Here is a 26,249-nt window from a genome sequence, read left to right as displayed (position 1 = left end):
CCCTCCCCAGGTTTCCACAGGTACCCATTTATCGACCAGCCCGAAAGGGAGGATGAACAGCTGGGTGAGCTGTATCCCGACTGCCCAGGCTGAGGTTCGAACTCGGGCTTGCGGATTCGTAACGAGGCACTCTGACCACTAGATCACGGGGGCGCTTGAACGCATAACAAAAATACAAATCTCAAAAGCCCATTCGAAAACAATGAAGACACAAACCATATATTTTTGTTCATACATATTACTTTTTTAGTTTGTTTAGGTACCGTGTTTATGTTTATCAATGGATAGCTATCATTTCAATGCTCCTTCCCAAGAATGTATACTATCTACAGCGTTAATATATTACTTTATCTATTATATGTAGGTACTTAGGTTTATCCCCTTCTGTTAACCCTGCCCCTCAAGCCCTCCTAAAGCTCATCACCCTAATACTACATTCAAATTCACGGCAGAAAGGAAATCCCTCAACCCCTTCCAAACTGTCCGGGTTCGTGCATTCTTGTTCTGAACAGTTAAATGAAATAGTTATGTCAAAGTTGAGAGACTTCACTGAAAACAATATAAAAAATCAATTAACTTTAAATATAAATGTATCATTAATATTAGCAGCCAGGTGATGAAATATTAATGCGTAGGAGGCCGGAGAACAGATTATTCTTCCGCGTAGTAAAATAATGCACAGTACCTGACTTATTCAATAATGACTCAGTTGTCTCGAAATAATCAGTCAGTTGATTAAATGAATTGTTATGGTCAAAAGCTACACGGTTGGCACAAGTAGGCAACAGGAGTGGTGAATGATATACGAAAGCGTTACCCTTATCACCAACCCGAATCCCTCCACAAGCTATATTTTCCTCCATTAACTACCTGCATGTCCTATTTTCTTCCCAAACCTAACCCCTAACTATATTTCCTGACTAAATAACGCACAAGCAGTCACCTTCCCTAAACTAAACACAAGCTCGATCTCATTCCTAAAACTCCCCACAGCCTTCCTTCCCAGCTTCCTCCACTAGCCTATTTCATATTCCAACCCACCCCTAAAGCCTGTCTCCCTTTCCAACTTTTCCCATAAGCTCTGTCGCCTTTCTGAACCCTTTCCACAAATACATCTCCCTTCCTAACCGTCCCCATCAGCAAAGTTTTCCTACCAAACCTCCCCACAAGCCTAGGAAGACTCCCGACCTTTCCAACAAACTCCGTCGCCTTTCTCAACCCTCCCCCCTAAACTTCTCCTTTCCTAACCACCTCTATAATCCCTGTCTCCCTTCCAAACCCTTTCCACAAGTCTCCCTTGCCAACCGTCCCCACAAGTCCCGTCTCCCTTTCTAGCGGTCTCCACAAGACTGCCTTCCCCAAAATCTTTCTTACACAATCCCTATACGTCTCCCCACCACCTCTATTCTCCTCAAGCCTCCCGCTCAAGCTTGTCTCTTTCCTCAGGCTTCTCCACGAGCCCTATCTTTTTCCCCAACCTTCCCCACAATCCCTATCATCCTCCGCAACCCTATCCGCAAGCCATATATCCCTCTCCCAACCGTCCCTTTCCCTTGACCTCTCTCCCCCCATCCGTCTGCTCTAAAACATTACCGCTTCGACCGGGAAACGCGGACAGCTGGCGGTCGGTCATAAATTCGGCCTAGTGGCAGGAGCGAGCTAAGGGTCAAGTTGAAAGGCTTTCCGCGATCTTTTATTGGTCTTGTGTCGCATTGCATTATCTTTCTTTTTTTATCGTTCTCCTCGTTGTTCTTGCGTCGTAATGTTAAGGAGTCAGCAACGCAGCCAGCCAACCAGTGAGAAAGCCCGCTTCTGCGCCTTAAGAAAATGTCTCCCGCATGATAGTTTTCATTCGTTTTGGATGTTTTATGCGTCTCGTGAGTGGTGAGTTACGGCCGGGAGGGATTGTTCAACGCAGAAGGGTCATGTTAACGTATATTTTTTTTATATTTTCCTCAATATTAGAAGTTATTTTTCCTGTATACTACGATGGGTACCACTAAAAGAAGCTTCAAATTCGTTGAGCATTAAAGAGTTAGACGGAATTTGTCTTTCGGTTCATATGGGATTATAAGATGAAAGAAAGTGCATGGTTATTGTTGTTTGCTGCAACAAAGGCAGACCAAGAACAAAAGAAACTTGGAAAAATACCCCGCAAATGCACCTCCTTCAAAAAAGTATACAGATATGGCAAAAAGAGTGACTAGTTTAGGTTTCTGAGGTTTCTCGATGCTCCATCCTGACAGACATTTCCGCCCGGGATCGTGCCAAACCTATTCTTCGACTTACCAAAACCTCTTTCATCCTTAGCAAATGTCAAAACCTTGCTTTTTCTAATTCTTCTCGGGACTTGTGGCACCTAGCCAAAAATATACCGTTTACCGTTTACCGTTGATGAGGTTTTAGGCCCTGCTCCGCCGCTGATGCATCGCTCTCGAGGGCCATCAACAATTACAACGTTAGCCTCAATAATAGTCTTAAATGCACTTATTCTCAAACATCGTAGTGAGTGAGTGAGTGTCTTAATTGCTTTCACGAATATTATCACAAATATCCATTGGTTCAGTTTTCATGTCTAATATTTTCATTATAGTATCACAATTAAATACCCAACGATTATTTCCAACACACTGAACAATTCATCACACACAATTTATCGTTGAGTACAGACACTAATTAATAGCCATGATCGGTTATGTTACGAACTCTCTTAAATTCAGTCTGGAGAACTATAATACACAACACTGGTCATTCGCTGAGTGGTTGATTTCAGGCTTCTTGTACCTCACACAATTTATACATTTCTTCTCAGCCATGGTGCACTCCTGTGATTTATGATTGCCAGCGCATTTCAAACAATTTGGGGCGTCTCCATTGGTCTTGGCAGTACAGTTGGCCTCAAGATGGCCGTATCTCTGACAATGATAGCATATAATTACATGGTATATGTCTCTCACTGTGTATATTCCCCATTCTAATTTTAACTTGTCATGATTCATGTGAATCAGCTCTCTCACAGTTGGGTCATACCTCAATATGTAGTGCATCATGCTGCCTGCTGCGGGCTTATTAAAAATAAGTTCAATCTTATTCTCAACATCCTCAATTGTGAGTAAGAACTCATTGCGGTCTATGATGGCCTCCTTTATTTTTTCCTTGGTCTCCTCTTTATGCAAATTGCATATCATGATCTTTGGTTTCATCTTTCCAACACTCTTGGTACTAATTTGCTCAACAAACTCCAGTTTTTGAGCAGCCTCATCCCTTGTGTTCTCATTATCAAAGTTCATGACAATGTTAGCTCTACTTGTAAATCTTGAATCAGTTATTTAAATACCATTCAATGCCTGGGAGACTTCATCCTTCATGTGTGTTGCCTTCTTTTCCTGTGTAGAAGCTTTTACAACTTAACGAGATTTTTCTTGACCTTCTTGCCTCTCTTTGCCACCTCAGCCCAACGGGATTCAGCATGCTCAGCACATTTAAGCGTATCAACAATTGATCCCAGCTCCTCCTACACCTTCACAGCCCTTGATTCAACTTCATCCTTAACCACAGATATGTCCTTAGATAATTCTTGCTTGAATTCATCCAATTTTTTTACAATGCTGGTAGCCGGAGATCCTTTATGTAGGCATGGGGTGCATATCCAATTTATTTTAGGTATATTATCCAGGTTGATCCCAGACAAATTAGTACACTTCACATGACACCACCTAGTGAACAAACAGCAACCCGTGAATTTTGCACAAACATAATACAAATCCTCCTGTCCCTTGGCCCTAACAGCAGTCATGTCGACACTTTCTGTGCGGAGCTAGGTGCAACACCTCCGCTCAGCACCACGGTCACTCACTCACTTCTTCATCTTTCCCTCCTCTCTTTAACCCTGACGCCGTCTCATCTATCTCTAAGGCTGAACTCTTCGCTCAAACTTTCTGTAACAACTCCACTCTGGATGATTCTGGGCATATTCCTCCTACTCATCCGCCCTCTGACTCCTTTATGCCTGTTATTAAGATTCTTCGGAATGATGTTTTCTATGCCCCCTCTGGCCTCAACTCTCAGAAGGCTTATGAACCTGATGGAGTGCCTCCTATTGTCCTCACAAACTGTGCCTCCGTGCTGACACCCTGCCTGGTCAAACTCTTTCGCCTTTGCTTGTCAACATCTTCCTTTCCTTCCTGCTGGAAGTATGCCTTCATACAGCCTGTGCCTAAGAAGGGTGACCGCTCCAAGCCCTCAAACTACCGCCCTATAGCTTTACTTTCCTGTCTATCTAAAGCTGTTGAATCAATCCTTAACCGGAAGATTCAAAAGCACTTTTCTACTTCTGACCTTCTATCTGATCGCCAGTATGGGTTCCGCAAGGGGCATTCTATTGGGGATCTTCTTGTTCTCTTAACTGATTCTTGGTCATCCTCTCTTAGCCATTTCGGTGAAACTTTCTCAGTTGCGCAAGACATATCGAAAGCTTTCGATAGAGTCTGGCACAAGTCTTTGCTTTCTAAACTGCCCTCTTTCGGGTTCTATCCTTATCTCTGTTCCTTTATCTCCAGTTTCCTTTCTGGCCGTTCTATCTCTGCAGTGGTAGACGGTCACTGTTCTTCCCCTAAACCTATCAACAGTGGTGTTCCACAGGGCTCTGTTCTATCACCCACTCTCTTCCTATTGTTACGAATGTGCTGTATGTCAATGATTGTATGTGTAATGTGATGAAATTGCAGCATGATGCAATGTTAGCTCAGCATGGTGCAACTCTACTTCTTGGGACAAGAGAGACAGAGGGGAGCCCGGGGCCACCGGCCGCCGGCCAGGAGGTGGGGAGTCGGCAGTGGGGAGTTGCGAGCGAGAGGCGCTAAGGGGTGGTGGAGAAGACGCGTGTCTGGGCTTGGAGAGTGTTCAGCTGAGTGCTCCGCTCGCGAGCTGTGTGCATCCGGTGTGCGTGTCTGCCGTGCCCCTGCACTGTGCCTGATTAACTGTTCTGTGCCCTTGAGAGTTGCTGTACTGTGTGAGGAACCTGTCATTAAACTAGAAATTAGTGTTGAACGTGTATCCTTTGTGCCTTGCCTCGTTCCCCCTCCCCTCGGTGTTCGGTGTGGGCCGCTGTGAGTGACTGGTGCCCGTGTGGTTGTTCTAGGGGATCACGCCGCCTGCCTGCCCGTGGATGGCGTGTGGTAGGGGGTGGCGTAACACTATTATTCATCAATGATCTTCTTTCCATAACAAACTGTCCTATCTACTCATACGCTGATGACTCCACTCTGCATTACTCAACTTCTTTCAGTAGAAGACCCTCTCAACAAGAATTACATGACTCCAGACTGGAGGCTGCAGAACGCTTAACCTCAGACCTTGCTATCATTTCCGACTGGGGCAAAAGGAACCTTGTGTCCTTCAATGCCTCAAAAACTCAATTTCTCCACCTATCAACTCGACATAATGTTCCAAACATCTATCCCCTGTTCTTCGACAACACTTTCCCCGTCGAAGGGGAGTCACCTTGCCGTGGTGACGGGGCTTGAAGCGAGGTCGGCGGCACCAGCTACCGTGGTGGCTTGCCCACTTCGATAGGGCTCGATGTCCGTTGGCCTCGTGGACCAAGTGCTCCCCCCTCATCGCCGGTAGAGGAGGCCTACTGGTGATGTTGCCTTCGCCCGCCCTGCCCTATTACCACCCAGGGCAGGGCTACTGTCTCCCCACGTGTTTGCCGTGCGTGGCGTCCCGTATACTTCCCGTGCCCTCTCATCTAGGGGTTGAGTCCATCGCGGAGCAGGGTGTAGTTCCCCTCGGTGAACAACACGCTCCTTTGGTGGGAAGGTTGGGGTAAGACGGGAGGTTCAGTGTGGCCCCACTGAATCAATCGGCTGGTCATGCGATGGCTAGGGTCAAGTGGTCATTGCCGGGTGGGTGGTCGCAACGGTCCCGCGGCCGCCGTTAAACGCCTGGCAGTGGATGCGTATACTTCCCCATTACCCCTGGGGCTGTTGGGTGCGGTTTGGCCCCAACATTCAGCCTCCCCTTGTTTGGCTCCGTGGTGGGTGGGGGTGTGGGGGAGTGAAACACCTCCCCTGTGTATGGGTAAGTTTCCCTTGCCTCGGCCTGCCTCTCTCCCTGACGTTCGCCTGTCCCCGATTACCCCTACACGGCCCTCTCTCGTCGCCACCTTGGAGCCTTTCACCGTTCCTGGTGGTGCCGCTGGAAAGTCCCTACCTCCTAGAGGGGCTGACCAAAACAAGTCCGTGCGACACAAAAGTCCACGTGTGTCTGACAAGGCTGCCTCCCATTCTGGGGGTAACTCTGATGTGCGTCCCTCTTCCAAGCTGGACACACTTCAGATGGTGAATATCGATCCATCGTTTTCCTACCGTGCCTTGCACTCCTTACTCAAGCCATTTGGCACAGTCCTTCGTATCCGTCTCATGTATGATGGAGACTTCAAGTCAAACAGATGCTATGTGACCTTTGCTTCCAGCGCTGAAGCCCAGGCGGCGTGTGATGCTGTTGCGACTCTGCCTATCGCAGGTGCTGGATTTCAAGCGAAACTTCTCCGCTCTTCCAATATTTCTGACAGTGACATGGACTATGTCCCGAACCTCTTCGAAGACGCTTTGTTAGAGCCAACTCCCAGGGACAGCCAGGTCCCTCCCCCTCGTTGGTTTGTTGCATACTATAGGAATGGGCGTGGCAACTTCATCCATGCTGCTAGGTACCTCGCCAAAGAAATTGGCACGATTCCTGAGGGGAATCTGAAAAAGTATGGGAAGGGAGTGTTAGTCAGGGCTAAAGATATTACTCAAGCTAAAATGCTGCAACATCTACAATGCCCTGCTGACAACATGTTTGAAACGGTCAAAGCACACCATACCTTCAATTATAGTAAAGGCAGTATATATAATCATGACCTCTATGAGTTCTCTGAGGAGGAAATACTTGGGATGTGCCCTAGTTCTGTTCATAAGGTGTCCAAGATAAAGGGTTCAGCTAACATGATACTTCTCACCTTTTTTGGTTCTACCCTCCCTGACCGTGTCAGTATTGGCCCTCTCCATCTTCGGGTAAAGCCTTTTGTTGACCGCCCTCTTCAGTGTTTTTCATGTTACGGGTATGGTCATGGTAAGAAATACTGCACTGAGCCTTCTCGGTGTGGTAATTGTTCTGCATTAGGCTCGCACTCCACGGCGGAATGTGAGTCAGCTGCTTATTGCTTCTGTTGCCAGGATGCTTACCTTTCCACTTCTCACCTTCTATCTGATCGCCAGTATGGGTTCCGCAAGGGGCGTTCTACTGGTGATCTCCTAGCCTTCTTAACTGACTCTTGGTCATCCTCTCTTAGCCGTTTCGGTGAAACTTTTGCTATTGCGCTGGACATATCAAAAGCTTTTGATAGGGTCTGGCACAAATCTTTGCTTTCTAAACTACCCTCCTACGGTTTCTATCCTTCTCTCTGTACCTTTATCTCCAGTTTCCTTTCTGACCGTTCTATTTCTGCCGTGGTAGACGGTCACTGTTCTTCCCCTAAATCTATTAACAGTAGTGTCCCACAGGGTTCTGTCCTATCTCCCACTCTTTTTCTGTTGTTCATTGATGATCTTCTTTACAAAACGAACTGTCCTATCCATTCCTACGCCGATGATTCCACTCTGCATTACTCAACTTCTTATAATAGAAGACCCACCCTTCAGGAACTTAACGACTCAAGGCTGGAGGCTGCAGAACGCTTAGCCTCAGACCTTACTATTATTTCCGATTGGGGCAAGAAGAACCTGGTGTCCTTCAACGCCTCAAAAACACAGTTTCTCCACCTATCCACTCGACACAATCTTCCAAACAACTATCCCCTATTCTTTGACAACACCCAGCTATCACCTTCCTCAACACTAAACATCCTCGGTCTATCCTTAACTCAAAATCTCAACTGGAAACTTCATATCTCATCTCTTACTAAATCAGCTTCCTCGAGGCTGGGCGTTCTGTACCGTCTCCGCCAGTTCTTCTCCCCTGAACAGTTGCTGTCCATATACAGGGGCCTTGTCCGCCCTCGTATGGAGTCTGCCTCTCATGTGTGGGGGCTCCACTCACAGCTCTTCTGGACAGAGTGGAGACTAAGGCTCTTCGTCATCAGCTCTCCTCCTCATACTGATAGTCTTCTACCTCTTAAATTCCGCCGCAATGTTGCCTCTCTTTCTATCTTCTATCGATATTTCCACGCTGACTGCTCTTCTGAACTTGCTTACTGCATGCCTCCCCCCCTCCCGCGGCCCCGCTGCACTCGACTTTCTACTCATGCTCATCCCTATACTGTCCAAACCCCTTATGCAAGAGTTAACCAGCATCTTCACTCTTTCTTCCCTCACGCTGGTAAACTCTGGAACAATCTTCCTCCATCTGTATTTCCTCCTGCCTACGACTTGAACTCTTTCAAGAGGAGGGTATCAAGACACCTCCTGTATTTAATCTTCCTTTCGGCCACCTCTTTTGTTTTACTTTAGGAGCAGCGAGTCGCGGGGCTTTTTTTATTATTGTTTTCTTTTTTTGTGTGCCCTTGAGCTGCCTCCTTTGTTGTAAAAAAAAAAAAAAAAAAAAAAAAAGACTGCCCATGATATCGCCTGGAACAGGATATTTTGCAACTTGCAAATAGTCAGTTTATCAGCCTTGGTAGTGCGCGCCGTGAACTCCTCTACTGCCAGAAGGCCGGTACTGGAGCAAAGACGTACACCTCATCGCTAGGCACTCGCTCTTCTGCCCAGCCCGCTGCTCAGGTGTCCTCTACGGTTTCCTCCCGACCCTTTGAAGCTACTGCTATTATGTCCCATAATAGATTTTCCCTTTTGTCCTGTGATTCTGTCGAGTCACCCCCAGGTTATGATGGAGCTTCTACGGCCTCGTCCCAGGTGATGCATGTTGATATATATGCACCTCACATTGCTTCGCCGAAGTCCGCCAGAGGTATGAAGAAGCGACATCGCGGTTCTACAGATTCATTTGAATCTGTTCCGCCAACTAAGATTACTGTAGGTATACATGATTCTGGGGTCTCTCAGAATAGGCCTATGGAGGAAGATGCGGAGGCTCATATTGAGCCTGCTGAGACCCCCTCTGTTCCAGTTCCTGTTGCTTCTAGTGGTTTTCCTGATCGGGATATGGAAACTGAGGAATCCCTTGGATATAGTGTTGGGAATCCTCCCCGCGAGCATGTAGCTTCGGGGAGTGGTGTGCGGTCTGGCTCTAGTAGTGCGGCGTCCGGAGGGGGCGCAGGTTCCTTTGTTGGGAGAAAGCTCGAGGTCCCTCGACCCGGCTTCTCTCGGGTCCCAGTCTCCTCTTCTCGTCGTATTACCGTACCGAATCAGGTGGGTAAAAGGCAGTCTCTTTCAGGGGCTCGCCTGGAGCGCACTCGAAAATAGACATCTTCCTACTCCTACAGTGGAATTGTAGAGGCCTACGAGCCTCGTGGGAGGAACTCCGAGCATTGATATCTTGGTTTTCTCCTGCTTGCCTTTGTTTACAGGAGACAATGCTCGGAGACTACACTCACTCTAGTCCTCCTGGGTATCATGCCGTTTACAGTCCCCTTTTATCCTGGACAGGGCCACCATGGTGGCACCGCCATATTCGTTCGCTGTGATATCCCTTATGTCCCATTACAGCTTCACTCAACGTTGCAGTCTGTTGCTGTTAAGGTTTATTTGGGCAAATTTTATACATTATGTAGCCTTTATCTCCCTCCCGGTGTTCCCGTTGACAGACACGATCTTGACGACCTGGTGCAGGAACTTTCCTCGCCTTTACTTTTATTAGGGGATTTTAACGGTCACCATCCGTTGTGGGATGATGGTGCTACCAAACCACGCGGACTTTTAGTTGCTTCTTTTATTGAGGATCAGGGATTATAAATTTTAAACTCTGGGGAGGTGACACATTTTCATAGCCAGACTGGTACTTTTACCTCTATAGATCTTTCACGTTGCACTTCTAATTCTCTTCCTGATTTTCGTCGGCGGTTCTTACCGGACTTGTATGGCAGTGACCACTTTCCAATTTTATTGGAACGCATTGATTCCGTTCCACAGTCACGCCTTTCTCGCTGGCGTCTAGATAAAGCAGACTGGCAGCGTTTTACGGAACTTAGCTCCTCTCTTCGTCCGTTGGCTGACTTTGGAATTTCTGACGAGGCTGCATCCTATTTCACTGATGCCTTACATTCTGCAGCCCTTCAGTCCGTCCCCAGGACGTCTGGCCAGTTCCCTAAACGTCCTGTTCCCTGGTGGAACGCTGCTTGCACTACTGCTGTGCAAGAGAAGCGTGCTGCATTCTCTCGACTTCGTCGTCACCGTGGGGACCCCCAGTGTTTGGATGCTTTTCGGCGAGCGCGTGCTCGAGCACGACGCACTTTCAAGGAGGCTCAACGAATTTTTTGGAAGGCTTATGTCTCTTCCATCACTACCAGAACTACACTCACAGAAGTCTTTAACAGAGTTCGTAAGATCTCTGGGAAGTTTTCCCCCCCTCCCCCTCCAGTGTTATCGCATGCAGGGGAAACGGTGGCGGACCCTAAGACTGTTGCTGACCTATTCGCCAAGCACTTTGCCAGTGTCTCTAGGAAAGATCCTACTGCACCAGTGGCTCGTCATCGCCGGGATTTGGAATCACTCGGCGTTAACTTCGCTTCCACCGGAGGGGAATCTTATAATATCCCATTTTCTCTCTCCGAGTTGAAGACGGCTTTATCCCAGTGTCATGATTCCTCGCCAGGTCCAGACGACATCCCTTATGCTTTCTTACGCCACATGTCTGACTGTGGTTTTACATTTTTATTGGATCTTTACAATATCATTTGGCGTACCGGTGATTTTCCATCTCTGTGGAGTGTGGCTGTAATTCTTCCCATTCTGAAGCCTGGGAAAGATCATCTCCAAACAACTAACTATCGTCCTATTTCTTTAACATCCTGCATTTGTAAAGTGATGGAGAAGATGGTGAATGTCAGGCTTATGTGGTACTTGGAGAGCCGGAATTTATTGACCCCGGTGTAATATGGTTTCCGAAAGATGCGCTCCACTTCGGATGCTCTTTTATCCTTGGAGTCCTCAGTTTGTGAGGCGTTTGCCAATAATCACCACCAGGTGACCGTGTTTTTTGATCTGGAGAAGGCCTATGACACCGCTTGGTGTCATGGAATTTTACTTAACCTGTTTGAGTTTAGTCTTCGTGGCCGTCTCCCTGTTTTTATTCAGGAGTTTTTATCTCATCGTCTTTTACGGGTTAGAGTGGGGAGTACTCTTTCCGAGGTTTGTCCACTTGAGGATGGTGTACCACAGGGAAGTATTCTCAGTGTTACGCTATTTGCTGTGGCTATTAATGGAGTCGTTGGTGTCCTGCCTGATGGAGTTCATAGCTCCTTATATGTAGACGATTTATCCATTTCGTTTTCTGCGGCAAGGATGTCGTTGATTGAACGAAAACTGCAATTGACTATTAATAGAGTCGCCAAGTGGGCAAATACGCGCGGCTTTCGATTTTCTTTCTATTCTCTTTCTATCTTCTATCGGCACTTGCTAACTGCATGCCTCCCCCCCTCCCGCGCCCTCGCCACACGCGACTTTCTACTCAAGCTCATCCCTATCCTGTACAAACCCCTTATGCAAAAGTTAACCAGCATTTTCACTCTTTCATCCCTCACGCTGGTAAACTCTGGAACAATCTTTCTTCATCTGTATTTCCTCCTGCCTACGACTTGAACTCTTTCAAGAGGAGGGTATCAGGACACCTCTCCTCCCGAAATTGACTTCTCTTTCGGCCACTCCTCTCCAATCTTTTTAGGGGCAGTAAGTAGCTGGCTTTTTTTTCTCTCTTTTTTTAAGCCCCTTGATCTGTCTCCTTTGCTGCAATTTTTTTTTATAAAAATACACACATTCATTCCTATCCATTCATTCATGTGAGAATTTACCCATCCTGTCATCCTTTCATCTATTCGTTCAGTGCTGTTCATCCATCTGTCAATCTATCCATCCATCATTTCGCCCATCAATTTTCCCTTAACCCATCTATCTAATCATGCTTCCATCCATCCCTCTGTCCAACCATTCACCCCTCTATCCACCCATCCGCTCAACCATCTCTCCAACCTTCCAGGCATTCTTTCACCAATCTATCAATATATCTATCTAGCCATCCAATCTTTGCGTGGCAGTAGACGTCTGTGCCTTAAGACCACTTTTCCATAATGTCCCTCGTCATTGAGCCTCCTCTTCCACCTTCCTTCTTTCCTTCCTTCCTTTCCTTTCTTTCCTCCCTTTCCTTCATGAATTCCTCAGCATTAAAGTCTCGTCTTGTGTTTTATATCCACTTCTCCCGGGATGGCAGAAGTATTTCCCATCTCCCCTCTCCTTCTCCCCTTCCCCTAGTGGACTTTCCTCTCCCCTCAGCCACCCATGGATGTGTTCCCGCGCGCATCCCATCCTTCATCGCCCTTGCTCTCCTCCCCAGCAGGTGGGCGGCAGGGCAGGAGAGGAGGACGTGAATGGGTTGGTGAGTCAGCCTCTCCCCACGCTGTACCTGATGACTGAAAGCGATGGGCGGGGGACGGTCAGTGTTTTTTTACGTTGTTTATGTTATGATGCTTGTTTTTTTTCACCATGTAGTCCTCTTATATTGGCACTATGTATATATCTACATACATACTTCCTTACATCTCATAAAGAGAATGTTTATTAAAAAAGAACGCTCTTTTACGCATATATACAGTACATAAGTGCGCATATGCATACATAGAGCATACAGGCATACATTTGCACATACATACATACACACATACACACATACATACATTCATTTAAACAGCACTTCAGGAAAATATTGACTGACGTATAAAAATATTCCTGTATGTCATGCTAATGTCTTCTCTGTGACATAAAACCTATATATAACTAATATTTATAGCCTATGACGCAAAGCATAATCATACCTATATGTATATGGGCATTACTTATATTCATTTGATTTAAGACAAGTTACTGCTTTGTGTGGTATAGAGGGGCTGTATATATGTGACCTTATTTTCTCCCCCAAAATGCTCCTACATACAGGCATATATACATACAAACATACATACACACACGCAGCGAGAAAGAGAAAGATGGAAGGACACTTTCAAAACTGTAGTTCCTCTTGAATTTTCAACTTTTACTGAATCTTTCTCTTTCACCCTCGTCCCTTGCCCTGCCAGTGTTTATATAAAAAATACTTTCATACATATCACACACACACACACACACACACACACACACACACACACACACACACACACACACACACACACACACACACACACATAAACAAACAAACAAACAAACAAATAAACAAGCAAGCACACACACACGTTAGCATCCAAAAATATATCCTTTTTATGCATGACCAAAGTACGAGTATAGCTTGCGGGTAAGGGGAGGTATAAAGTTTACCTGTCTCCTTGCGTCTCTATGTGCCATTATGTGTGTCTGTGTGTGTGTGTGTGTGTGTGTGTGTGTGTGTGTGTGTGTGTGTGTGTGTGTGTGTGTGTGTGTGTGTGTGTGTGTGTGTGTGTGTGTGTTGTGTGTGTGTGTGTGTGTGTGTGTTTCACAGAAAAGGTGGTGGCTCAAGGAAGCAAAAAAAAAAGTAAGGTGAAGTTTGGTTCATACACTATAGCTGCGCGTGGCTGCGGTGCTCATCTCCGAACTGTCGGCCCTTTAAGACTGTTGAGTAAAACCCGGGACAAGGGCCAATGTGAAGTACGGGATTGCCACAGCTTACCTTTCCCAGGTTTTCCCAGGTACCCATTTATCGACCAATCAGAGAGGGAGGATGAACAGCTGGGTGAGCTGCACGCCGACTGCCCGGGCCGGGATTCGAACCCGGGCCCACGGAGTCGTAGCCAGGCACGCAAAAACTCGCAATGACACTGCTCCCGCATACAGTGTTCGGTTGAAGATTTCGGAATAGAAAAGTCAGAGTCATCTGAAGGGATATCTTCTTGCTACCCTCTTGAAAAAGTTCAAGTCGTAATCAGGAGAAAAGATAGACAAAGGAAGGCTGTTGCAGAGCTTACCAGCGAAAGGGATGAAAGAATGAAGATGCTGGTTAACTCTTGCATAAGGGATTTTGTTACTATAGAGATAAGCGACAGTAGAAAGTCGTGTGCAGCGGATCAGCAGGAGGGATGAAGGCAGGCAGTTAGCAAGTTCAGAAAAGTAGTCAGCATGAAAATATCGATAAGAGATAAAAAGAGCGGCAACACTGTAGCGGAGTCTAAGAGATAGAAGACAGTCAGAAGGAGGAGGAAAGTTGATGAGACTAAAAGGCTTTAACTCTGTCAAAAGTGTGTGTGTGTGGGGGCGAGGGGGGGAGTGGAAACCCGACACACATGATATTCATACTCCATACGAAGACAGACAAGTTCCTCTTGTAGAGATAGCATCTGGGAAAGGAAATGGAACTGGCGGAGACGATACAGAACGCCTAACCTCGAGGAAGCCGATTTAGCGAAAGACGAGATATTAAGTTTCCAGTTGAGATTTTGAAGTAAAGAAAAATCGAGAATGTCTTGTGAAAAAGAAAGGCAAGACTGAATATTATCGAAGAAAAGGGGTAGATGTTTGGAAGGTAATGTTCAGTTGACAGGTGGAGAAATAGAGTCTTTGAGGCATTGCAGGACAACAAGTTCCTCCTGCCCCCTCAGAAATGCTAGTCAGGTGAGGGTTTAAGAGTTCTGCAGCGTCCAGCCTTGAGTCCTGCAGTATATTGTTGAGAATTTCTTGTGTTACTAGACGTTGCGTAGTACAGAGTAGTATTGTCGACGTAGGGTTGGATAAAAGTTTTTTTCTGGAGAAAAGATCATTAGTGAACAATAAGAAGAAAGTGAGAGATAGAACAAAGTATTGTGTGGAACGCCACTATTTATAGGTGTAGGGGTAGAATAGTGCCCGTCTACCACAGCAGAGATAGATCGGCCTGAGAGTAAACTGGAGTTAAAAGAGAGAGAGAGAGAGAGAGAGAGAGAGAGAGAGAGAGAGAGAGAGAGAGAAACCGTAGGAGGATAGTTTAGAAAGCAAATATTTGTATCAGTCTCTGTCAAAAGCTTTCGAGATGTCTAAGGCAACAGCAAAGGTTTCACCGAAACGGTCAATACAGGATTACCAAGAGTCACTTGAAAGGAAAAAAGATCACCACGAAAACGCCCTTTACTGAATTTATCCTATTTATCAGAGAACAGTTCAATCGTTGATGGCTATTTTTTTTTACAGCAGAGGAAACAGCTCAAGGGCAAAAAAAGAAAACAGTAATGAAAAAAAAGCCCGCTATTTGCTGCTTCCACATAAAGCGCTCAGAGGCCCCTGATACCCTCATCTTGAAAGAGTTCAAGTCGTAGGCAGGAGGAAATACGGATGATGGAAGATTGTTCCAGAGTTTACCTGCGCGAGGGATGAAAGAGTGAAGACGCTGGTTAACTCGTACGTAAGGGATTTGGACAGTAAAGGGATGAGCTTGAGTAGAAAGTCGCGTGCGGCGAGGCCGCGGGAGGGGGGAGGCAAGCAGTTAGCAAGTTCAGAAGAGCAGTCAGGGTGAAAATATCGATAGAAGATAGAAAGAGAGGCAACATGGCGGCGGAATTTAAGAGGTAGAAGACTACCAGTAAGAGTAGGAGAGCTGATGAAACGAAGAGTCTTAGACTCCACTCTGTCCAAGAGAGCTGTGTGAGTGGAGCCCACACACACATGAGATGCATACTCCATACGAGGGCGGACATGGTCCCTGTATATGGATAGCAACTGTGCGGGGAAGAAAGAACTGGCAGAGACGATGCAGAACGCCCAACCTCGAGGAAGCTGATTTAATTAATGAGAGAAGAGATGAGAAGTTTCCAGTTAAGATTTTAAGTTAAGGATAGACCGAGGATATTTAGTGTTGAAGAAGGTGACAGCTGACTGTTATTGAAGAATAGGGGATAGGTGTTTGGAAGATTGTGTCGAGTTGATAGGTGAAAAAATTGGGTTTTTGAGGCATTGAAGGACACAAGGTTCCTTTAACCCCAATCGAAAATGATAGCATGATCTTAGGTTAAGCGTTCTGCAGCCTCCAGTCTGGAGTCTTGTAATTCTTGTTGAGAGGGTCTTCTATTGAAAGAAGTTGAATAATGCAGAGTGGAGTCGTCAGCGTATGAGTGGATAGGACAGTTTGTTTTAGAAAGATCATTGATGAATAACACGAAGAGAGTGGATGATGGGACAGAGTCCTGTGGAACACCACTGTTGATAGGTCTAGGGGAAGAACAGTGACCGTCTACCACCGCAGAGATAGAACGGCCGGAAAGGAAACTAGAGATAAAGGTACAGAGAGAAGGATAGAAATCGTAAGAGGGCAGTTTAGAAAGCAAAGAGTTGTGCTAGACTCTATCGAAAGCTTTCGATATGTCTAGCGCAACTGAGAAAGTTTCACCGAAACTGGCTAAGAGAGGATGACCAAGAGTCAGTTAAAAAGAAGATAATTGATTAATGACACGAAAAGAGTGGATGATGGGACAGAGCCCTGTGGAACACCACTGTTGATAGCTTTAGGGGAAGAACAGAGACCGTCTACCACAGCAAAGATAGAACGGTCGGAAAGGAAACTGGAGATAAGGGAACAGAGAGAAAGATAGAAACCGTAAGAGGGCAGTTTAAAAAGCAAAGAATTGTGCCAGACTTTATTGAAAGCGCAACTGAGAAAGTTTCACCGAAATGGCTAAAAGAGGATGACCTAGAGTCAGTTAAGAGAGTAAGATGATCGACAGTAGAACACCCCTTGCGGAACCCATACTGGCGGTCACATAGAAGGTCAGAAGTGGAAACGTGTTTTTGAATCTTCCGGTTAAGGATTGATTCAAAAGCTTTATATAGACAGGAGAGTTAAGCTATAGGGCGGTAGTTTGAGGGATTGGAACGGTCACCCTTCTTAGGCACGGGCTGTATGAAGGCATACTTCCAGCAGGAAGGAAAGATAAATGTTGATAGGCAGAGACAAATGTGTTTGACCAGGCAGGGTGTCAGCACGGAAGCACAGTTTAAAAGGACAATAGGAGGCACTCCCTCAGGTCCATAAGCCTTCTGAGAGTTGAGGCAAGAGAGGACATAGAAAACATCATTTTTAAGAATCTTAACAACAGGTATAAAGGAGTCAGAGGGGGGATGAGTAGGAGAAATATGCCTGAAAAAAATCATTTTTGTTATTTTTTGCTTATAAAATTCTGTGAATGTTTATCTTTCTTTTGGTATATGAAAGAATCTGATGAAAAAATAATACAGTGGTATGCAACATGCAATGCAACGTGCTGCAATGAGTTTCCGCGCGGCGCTACGGGCTACAATCCATGTTTTCTCCCCTTTTTGATTATAGGATTTATTTTCCTTGGTCAGTCATGAAACTCTTAGGTTCTCGCTCATCACTGGCTAAAAAAATGTAAAATTTTAGCACTCACTATTATATTTTTATATTTATCCATAACAATATTTTTTTTTTCATAAAGACAACAAAATACTCTATGTATCCGCCTCAAATGTCTTTTTACATTATATTTTAATGATTTTACACAGCAGAACACTTAAATATGGTGAAATATGGTAAAATTCGAGTACATGGACTATGACCCTGTAAAAATGACGTAACCTTGGGTAAACAAAGCAGCCTGTTTACACAATGAAATTATGTAAGGGAAACCATATCTGCTTTTTTCTTCATATCCTGATGTATATATCCTGTGGATATCAAGTCCCTCGGTGGAATAGGTAAAATTAAAAAAATATTTAAACTTCATCGCTTGATATCTCAACACCATGATTTTGCACTTTAAAAAATATCTCCTCCTTTGCACTTCTTGTTATACATATATATTTCACTGCAGCTTATGAAAGCATGTGTAAGGAATAAAGGCTACTCTCGAAACTATTGTTTGAAGTTGATTCTAATTTTTGAGAAATATTTATATATAAAAAAAAATTGTATTATTTCATCGAACTTTAAAAATAATTTTACTATTTTATAAAACCAAAAGAGAGTAGCCTTGAATCTCCCATCCTTCCTGATTACAATGCTTTTTAAAATAAAGAAATCGGCCCATAAATAAGTGAGGAGATACACTTAGAACAGAAGGAATTTAACATGTGATTTGAGATTTCACAACCCCCCCCCCCCTAATCGAAGAATCGGGGACAGGTGTTTGGAAGATTGTGTCGAGTTGACAGGTGGAGATATTGAGTTTCTGAGTCATTGAAAAACTCCAAGTTCCTTCTTCCCCAATCGGAAATTATAGTAAGGTGTGAGGTTTAAGCGTTCTGCAGTCTTGAGCCTTGTAATTCTTGCTGAGAGAGTCTTCTGTAAAATGATGTCGAATAATGCAGAGTAGAGTCATCGGCATTCAAGTGAATAGGACAGTTTCTTTAGAAAAGATCATTAATGAATAACAGAGAGTGGGAGATAGAACAGAGTCCTGGGGGACACCATTGTTGATAGGTTTTGGAGAAGAACAATGGCCATCTACGACAGCAGAGATAGAACGGCCGTACAGGAAACTGAAGATAGAAGTACAGAGAGAGGGATATAATCCGTAGGAGAGTACTTTATAATTTATTTATTTTTTTACAACAAAGGAGGCAGCTCAAGGGCACACAAAAAAAGAAAACAATAATAAAAAAAAAGCCCGCTACTCGCTGCTCCTAAAAAAGAAACAAAAGAGGTGGCCGAAAGGAAGATCAAATACGGGAGGAGAGGTGTCCTGATACCCTCCTCTTGAAAGAGTTCAAGTCGTAGGCAGGAGGAAATACAGATGAAGGAAGATTGTTCCAGAGTTTACCAGCGTGAGGGATGAAAGAGTGAAGATGCTGGTTAACTCTTGCATAAGGGGTTTGGACAGTATAGGGATGAGCATGAGTAGAAAGTCGAGTGCAGCGGGGCTGCGGAGGGGGAGGCATGCAGTTAGCAAGTTCAGAAGAGCAGTCAGCGTGGAAATATCGATAGAAGATAGAAAGAGAGGCAACATTGCGGCGGAATTTAAGAGGTAGAAGACTATCAGTATGAGGAGGAGAGCTGATGAGACGAAGAGCCTTAGCCTCCACTCTGTCCAGAAGAGCTGTGTGAGTGGAGCCCCCCCACACATGAGATGCATACTCCATACGAGGGCGGACAAGGCCCCTGTATATGGACAGCAACTGTGCAGGGGAGAAGAACTGTCGGAGACGGTACAGAACGCCCAGCCTCGATGAAGCTGATTTAGTAAGAGATGAGATATGAAGTTTCCAGTTGCAAAGATTTGTCTAAGACTCTGTCAAAAGCTCATGGTAAAGCTTTGGAAAGATAAGAAAGTACAGCTACAAGACTGTAGTTTGGAGTATTAGACTGTCAACACTTTTTTAGGCACAGGTTGTATGCAGGCATACTTCCAACAGGAAGGAAAGAAAGGTGTTGATAGGCAGATAAGAAATTATTTCTCCACGTAGGGTGACAGCACGAAAGCACAGTTTATAAGCCCAGTTGGAGGCACTCCATCGGGTCCATAAAGACTGAGTATGAAGGTCAGAAAGGACATAGAAAACATTATTCTTATGAAGGCATACTGAAGTCAGAGAGGGAATGATGAAAAAATATATGCCCTGTACGTCGATGAGATGCGTCGATAAGAAAAAAAGTAATCGAGAGACCAGCGAAACACATGATGCGTCACCTACTATCGAGTGTTGTGGAGCCCTAATGGAGCGGCCTAGGAGGCTGATTTTTGGAGTGGACATCTATGTAGGTGGTATGTGGGAACAATATCCCAAGCGGATAACTCGCTAGTCCCACGTCGCACCCGCGCACACGCACCCCACGCCTCGCAGGCCATTGTCCTCAGTTATTGCGTTTCTGTTAACCCTTAAACATGCCCGACTGTCGTTTGTCATCTCGTCGCACTAATTGCTTCAATAGACTTGCATAACTTTGTCCTGATTGGAGATTCTATGATTAGCCGCCAGGTGATGGAATTATGCGGTAGAATCACTCGACGAAGGCTCAGCTGTTGTTACCCCGATAATGGAATAGACGGTACCATAGCAACCCTCGACTAGGTCTCCGCCGAGGCTTCTTATGACTTTCTTTGTTCTTCTACACGCAGATAAAGTTGACGTCTGCAAGATAGGTTGACGTCTGCAAGACAGGCTCCAATGCCCTGCAGGATAAATACCTTAGGCTTATCTAGCAGCTCAAGACTAAATTCCCAAATATTATAATTCCAGGAATACTTCCAAGGATGTCTGTCGGCTGCGAATGTTTTACTATAAGCTTTAATAACTGACTGAAGAAACTTTCGGGGAACTCGACATAGGATTCTTAACTCCTGGGATAATTTCTACGACCAGGGTAGACAATGCCGAAGGGATGGTCTACATCTGTCCTCTGTTGGAGGAGCTGGTTTTGGAAGACTACTAAACGAAATAGGGAGTAATCTTCTATCAAAAAACTGCTTTCGAAGGCGTCTCCTCATACCTTCGTGTAAAACTGGAAATGGATGTCAGTCCTGACGCCTTACGTAAAACCTCCAGTAACTCCACCTATATTTAAAAATCTAAAAATTGTAAATTGCAATCCTCGTAGCCTCAAAAACATGATTGACGAATTGAGATGAGTTATTTCACCAGAAAATTTCGACGTAATTACTATAACTGAAACTTTCATTGACACCTCAAATAATTATATCATTTCAGAATACCATACAAATGGCTACAAGACTCTTCAACATGGATTGCATCACTCGCAGAAGTAGTGGCGTCGCTCTTTATGTCAAAAGTTATTTGCAACCCACTGATAGGATTCCAGGGGAGAATCAGGTTGAACATTTGTACGTGCAAGTGAATAATGAAAATATAAAATAAATATATCCTTCATTTACAGGTGTCCGGGACAATCACTCGATGATGACATCGAAATGTATAGTGCTGTGCGACACTCACTAACTGACAGCGAATCCCTGATATTAGAGAACTTTAATCTCCAGCATATAGACTGGACGTCACTTTCTGGTACAGGAGGAGAATCACAGAATGCATGAATATTTTAGAGGATTATTACCTATGGCGTATGGTCACAGAGCCAACTCGATGAAATAGCTCACTAGATCATGACCCAAGATAATCTAATCAATAATGTTACAGTATGTCGAGGTGTCTAAGACTACCCACATGCTGTCCTGATCACCACCAATCAACCCGGAGAGCAGCATGGCCCATGCAAAAAGGGCGCCACAATAAAGCACTCGGCTACGCAACTAATGGGGTGGGACCGACCAACAGGCCTCATCATAAAAGCCTACCAGTGCTAAAGGGCAAGCTTAAAATAAGTTAATGTCAAAGACAAGTTCAAGCACAATGAAATATCTTGGAGGAAAAAGAATTTTCAGTGGGCATAAAAAAAACCTGCTGACGTCCTACATTTAGTGGACAAATGGTTTGATGGCGTCATCAGTCTTATAGTCTGGGTGACAATCAGTCATTTACTACGATTGGAGTTAATATATGTGGCCAAATAAATGTTCTGCACAAAATTATGAGTGACGACAACGATGAGGATAAGTAATCCACTGCATAAAGGGCAATAAATGTTTCAAAAAGGTGTAAGCTAGTCTTCTTACTCACTGACCGGGAGTTTTAAAGATGAATACATATTTTCCAGTGATTTAAATCAAGAATGCCTTAAACATCTGTTTGCGTGCATAAGACAAATGCATGGAACCTTTAACCCTCAAAATGTTGTAGAAACTTTATGAAACTCAGGTGTTTAAAGCTGATCCAAGGAAAAGATGTTACACATGTAGCGGGCAAGTCCCCGCATAAAGCACTTACCAGCGACTCCAATGAAAATTGAGTGCTACAGCACAGACTCTTGTTTCTTCGTGTTAGTGTTTTCGTTCGTCCTGTCTCCTGTGCCAGTTCAGCTTTCTGTCATGTCTCCTTTGTTTGTTGTGTACGTCCTAATTGTTATCTCTATTGTCACTCGTTTATCTTCGACTGTCTGTCCACGTCATGATATACACTTCTTCTTCATGTTGTTTACTACACACACCAACATTTATATGTCATCTACACCACACAACATCCACATAAACACATATACACACAAACACGTTTCCTATATGTTCCGCTTGTGTCAATGACCTGTGTGCATTTTTTATAATAAAACAATGAGAAAGGGGATCCGAGGACGCCTACTCGCCTGGCTACAGGACTACCTCCAACAGCGGCGGGCCAGGGTCAAGTTTCATTCAGGGCTTCAAATCCTCCTTCAGGGGCTTCGATAACGGGACCCCCCAGGGCGGCATACTCAGCCCGTGCCTGTTCAACCTCCTGATGGAGCAGCTGGTGGCGCTGCCCTTCCGGGAGGGCACCACTCTTCTGAGCTACGCCGACGACCTCGCCCTCGTCGTCACCGGGAGGGGCAACAAGCTCGCCAGGGCGCAGGAGGCACTTGACATCATCACCGACAAGTGCGAGGAGCTGGGGCTCAAGATCTCCCCTGGGAAGTCGCGGGCCATGGCCATCAGGGACACCACGCCGGCCGCACAGCTGCGCGTCCAGGGAGTCGGGCTGGCCTGGACGTCCTCCTTCCAGTACCTCGGGGTGTGGATAGACCAGCAGCTGTCCTTCACACAGCAGGTCACCTACCTGAGAGAAAGGACGCTGGCCCGGCTCAACGTCATGAGGGCCATGACGCGGCCGTGGGCGGGCGCCACCTTTTCCGTCCTCCGGCTGTACTACCTGCGGGCGGTGCGCTCACTGGTGGACTACAGCGCACCTGTCCTCGTAGGCCTGTCCCGGCACCAGCAGCGGCGCCTGGAGGTGGTGCAGAACAACGCCATGAGGACCATGTTGGGAGCACCGCGGTGGACCAGCGCCTGCGTGATGCAGAATGAGACCCGACTGGTGCCCCTCACCTGCAGGGTGGACTGCATCATGGCCTGCCGGGTGGCCAGAGTGCTGCAGCGCGACGCGGAGGGCGTGGCGCCGGAAAGACTCCGGTTAGCCATGGCACAGGGCGTCGAGTGCCTCCACAACAACGGATGGCTAATCGGCACCACTATTGCTGCCAACACCAGCCGGCACGCGGGTAACTGGCTGTGGCGAGAGCCGGACCGCCCGCACCCCACCTACAGGCCTTCTGCCCCCTGGGAGCCCTCTGCAGCAGTGTTCACTGCCACACAGCTGCCCGCCAGCAAGGCGCAGTGCACTACCGCGGAGCTGCGTCAGCACGCCTTGATGGCCATGGCGCAGGTCACTGAGCGGGGCGCTGCGGTGTACTACACTGACGGCTCTGTTGACCCCGACAGCGGGAGGACGGGCGCCGCCTTCGTCACTGGTGGACGGCAGCGGGCGTGGAGGACATCAGACCACTGCTCCTCCCTCCAAACATAGCTAGTGGCAATCCTGCACGCCCTCGAGCACGCACAGCATCGCCAAGGGGACACCGTCGTGCTCCACACAGACTCCCGGGGGGCCCTGCAGGCTTCAAGGCCACCCCAAGGACAACGTGGGCCTCATCACCGCCATCCTGGGCATCCTGCAAAGCCTTGCAGCGCAAGGCAGGCGGGTGCGGCTCCACTGGATCCCCAGCCATGTGGGAGTCAGAGGGAACGACGCCGCCGACGAGGCCGCCAAGAGGGCAGCCAAAGGCCCCACCGTCACCACACCTGTGCGGCCGAGCCTGCAACAGGCCAAGACACAGGCCAAACACGCAGCAGTCCACCACGCCCACCAGCAGCTCCGAGAACTGGAGGGGACAAAGAAACAGGCAGCCTGGGACGCTGCGGCCACCGCCTACACCCAATTGGACGCCGCCTACCAGCAGCGCAGGGCAGACGACGCGTTGCTGCAGCGCCTCAGACTGGGCTACTGCACCAGGGAGGAGCTGTACGACGGCTTCGATGGGCGGATATGCGAGCATTGTGAAGAGCGCGCCCGCCGCCCCCTGGTGCACTACCTACTGTCTTGCCCAGCCACCGCGCGCCTCAGACCAGCGCCAGCGGCTGCCGCCCATCCTGCAGGAGACGGCCGGCCCCTGAGGCGGTGTGAAGCCAAGGCCGCCCTCACGGTCCGACACACCCCGTCACAGGTCCTCCTCGAGGTGCTACGGGCGGCACCCCCCCCCACGGTGACCAACGCCCGCACCCCGCACAGCCGGGCGACGTGAGCCGCGCTGACAGCGCTGCCACAACACCACGCCGCTAGCCTGCACCGCCACCGAACACCCCCGACAGCGGCGGGCCGATGCCCGCTTTGTCCAACTATATAATGTTGTTTACGTGAATTATTAGGTATCAGAGCATGTACATGTAATGGATGCTAATCACGGGCATCACATATTGTATAGTTGCACAATAAACCTCTACAAAAAAAAATAATTAAATAAATAAAACAACCCTGACGGATATTGACTTTTCTCTATCCGTGAACCAATTTGCGCTTAGAACACTCACTAACGGCACCAACAGTTGGTGACCCTGCAGTGTTGCTATGGTTCAAGGTGGCTCAAAACCGGTGCCGTTTTAAGGGCACTCTCTCCCAGAGTGGTGGACCTGAGTCGGAAAGCCCGATTCATTCGTCCGCCCTCTCCTGGGTCAATAAACTTCACCTCCACTCGGGGTTCGTGAGGTTGAGCCCCAGGTCAGGAGAAACATTACGCCCTTATGGCGTATTTGCCACCTTCAGGGTTTGTCCCCCGCCCTCCTCCCTGGCACGCTGGCAACTAGCGCATTCACACGCAGTTCCTTCGACGTTCTCACGGACTGCCGATACCCCTGGCACGCAGACAGCTAGCGCCTTCACACGCAGTTCCCTCGACGCTCTCACGGATTGCCGTGGCCCCTGGCCCGTTTACGCCAGTGCCTTTTGCCCATCTGCTCCACGCCGCTCGACTTCACCATGACACTTCTTCTTCTTACGACCTTAATCCCACTGTATTGCAGGGTCGGCCGCTCGAGTTATCATTCGCCACCTGCTTCTATCCATTGTATCATCTTATTACACTCCTAGTATATTCATGTCACACTTTATCACATCTCTCCATCGTATTCTTTGTCTTCCGATACTCCTTCCCCTAACCCCCGACTTCACCATGACACTGATGACGCCAACTCTTCCTCTGCGACAGCGGTGTCCTTCAGAGCACCACTATTCTGCTCAGGACCCGTCTACGTGGTTTGCAATTTTGGAGTGACGATTCAAGCCTTCCAGGATATTTTAACCAGCCAATCACCCAACCCACGCAGCCCATCTCCCGCAGCTCAACTCACGCAGCCCAACTCTCGCTGCTCAACCCCTCGCTGCTCAACCCCTCGCTGCTCAACCCCTCGCTGCTCAGCCCCTCGCTGCTCAACCCCTAGCTGCTCCCTAGCTGCTCAATCCCTAGTTGCTCAACTCGCTGCTAAACTCCTCGCTGCTCAACACCTCAGCTCGACTCACCGCAGCTGTCCTCATCGCGCAACTCACCTCAGCTCGACTCACCGCAGCTGAGCTCAACGCGCAACTCACCTCAGCTCGACTCACCGCAGCTGAACTCACCGCAAAACTCACCTCAGCTCGACTCACCGCAGCTGTCCTCATCGCGCAACTCACCTCAGCTCGACTCACCGCGGCTGTATTCACGACGCAACTCAACTCAACGCAACTCACCGCAACGCAACACCGTCTGTGCCACAAAACCCCCGCACCATGAAGTTATCGTTCCTTCTTCGAAATCACTGGGAGGGGAGTGCTGTAAACATTTGAAACATTTGAAACATTTTATTATCCCTTTATACAATTATGTATTTACAATAATTTTGTAGTGCAGGGAGCCCATTTAAAGCTAGGAGCTTTTTGGGCCGCACTCTAAACTTTGGTGCCGGTTTTTAACAATAGAGCTATATATATATATATATATATATATATATATATATATATATATATATATATATATATATATATATATATATATATATATATATATATATATATATATATATATATATATATATATATATATATATATATATATATATATATATATATATATATATATATATATATATATATATATATATATATATATATATATATATATATATATATATATATATATATATATATATATATATATATATATATATATATATATATATATATATATATATATATATATATATATATATATATATAAAAGGATGATAATAATGATAACAA

General features: G+C 46.4%; 1 protein-coding gene across 1 annotated transcript in view; it reads left to right on the top strand.

The window, feature by feature from the left end:
• The window catches only part of LOC126989089 (uncharacterized), a gene marked incomplete at its 5' end in the record, with an annotated part of 29,938 nt that extends 5,719 nt beyond the window's left edge, over positions 1–24,219 (top strand). The window contains 2 exons of the mRNA XM_050847666.1: positions 22,322–23,404; positions 23,535–24,219. Coding sequence (XP_050703623.1) covers positions 22,322–23,404; positions 23,535–24,219 — 1,768 coding nt within the window. The remainder of the gene's footprint in view (positions 1–22,321; positions 23,405–23,534) is intronic.
• Positions 24,220–26,249: the final 2,030 nt, after the last annotated feature.

The sequence above is a fragment of the Eriocheir sinensis genome, unplaced genomic scaffold, assembly GCF_024679095.1.
Source record: "Eriocheir sinensis breed Jianghai 21 unplaced genomic scaffold, ASM2467909v1 Scaffold1048, whole genome shotgun sequence".
NCBI classification, from domain to species: domain Eukaryota; kingdom Metazoa; phylum Arthropoda; class Malacostraca; order Decapoda; family Varunidae; genus Eriocheir; species Eriocheir sinensis.
Note: the sequence above shows the minus strand (reverse complement) of the source record. Positions and strands in the feature narration are given on the sequence as shown.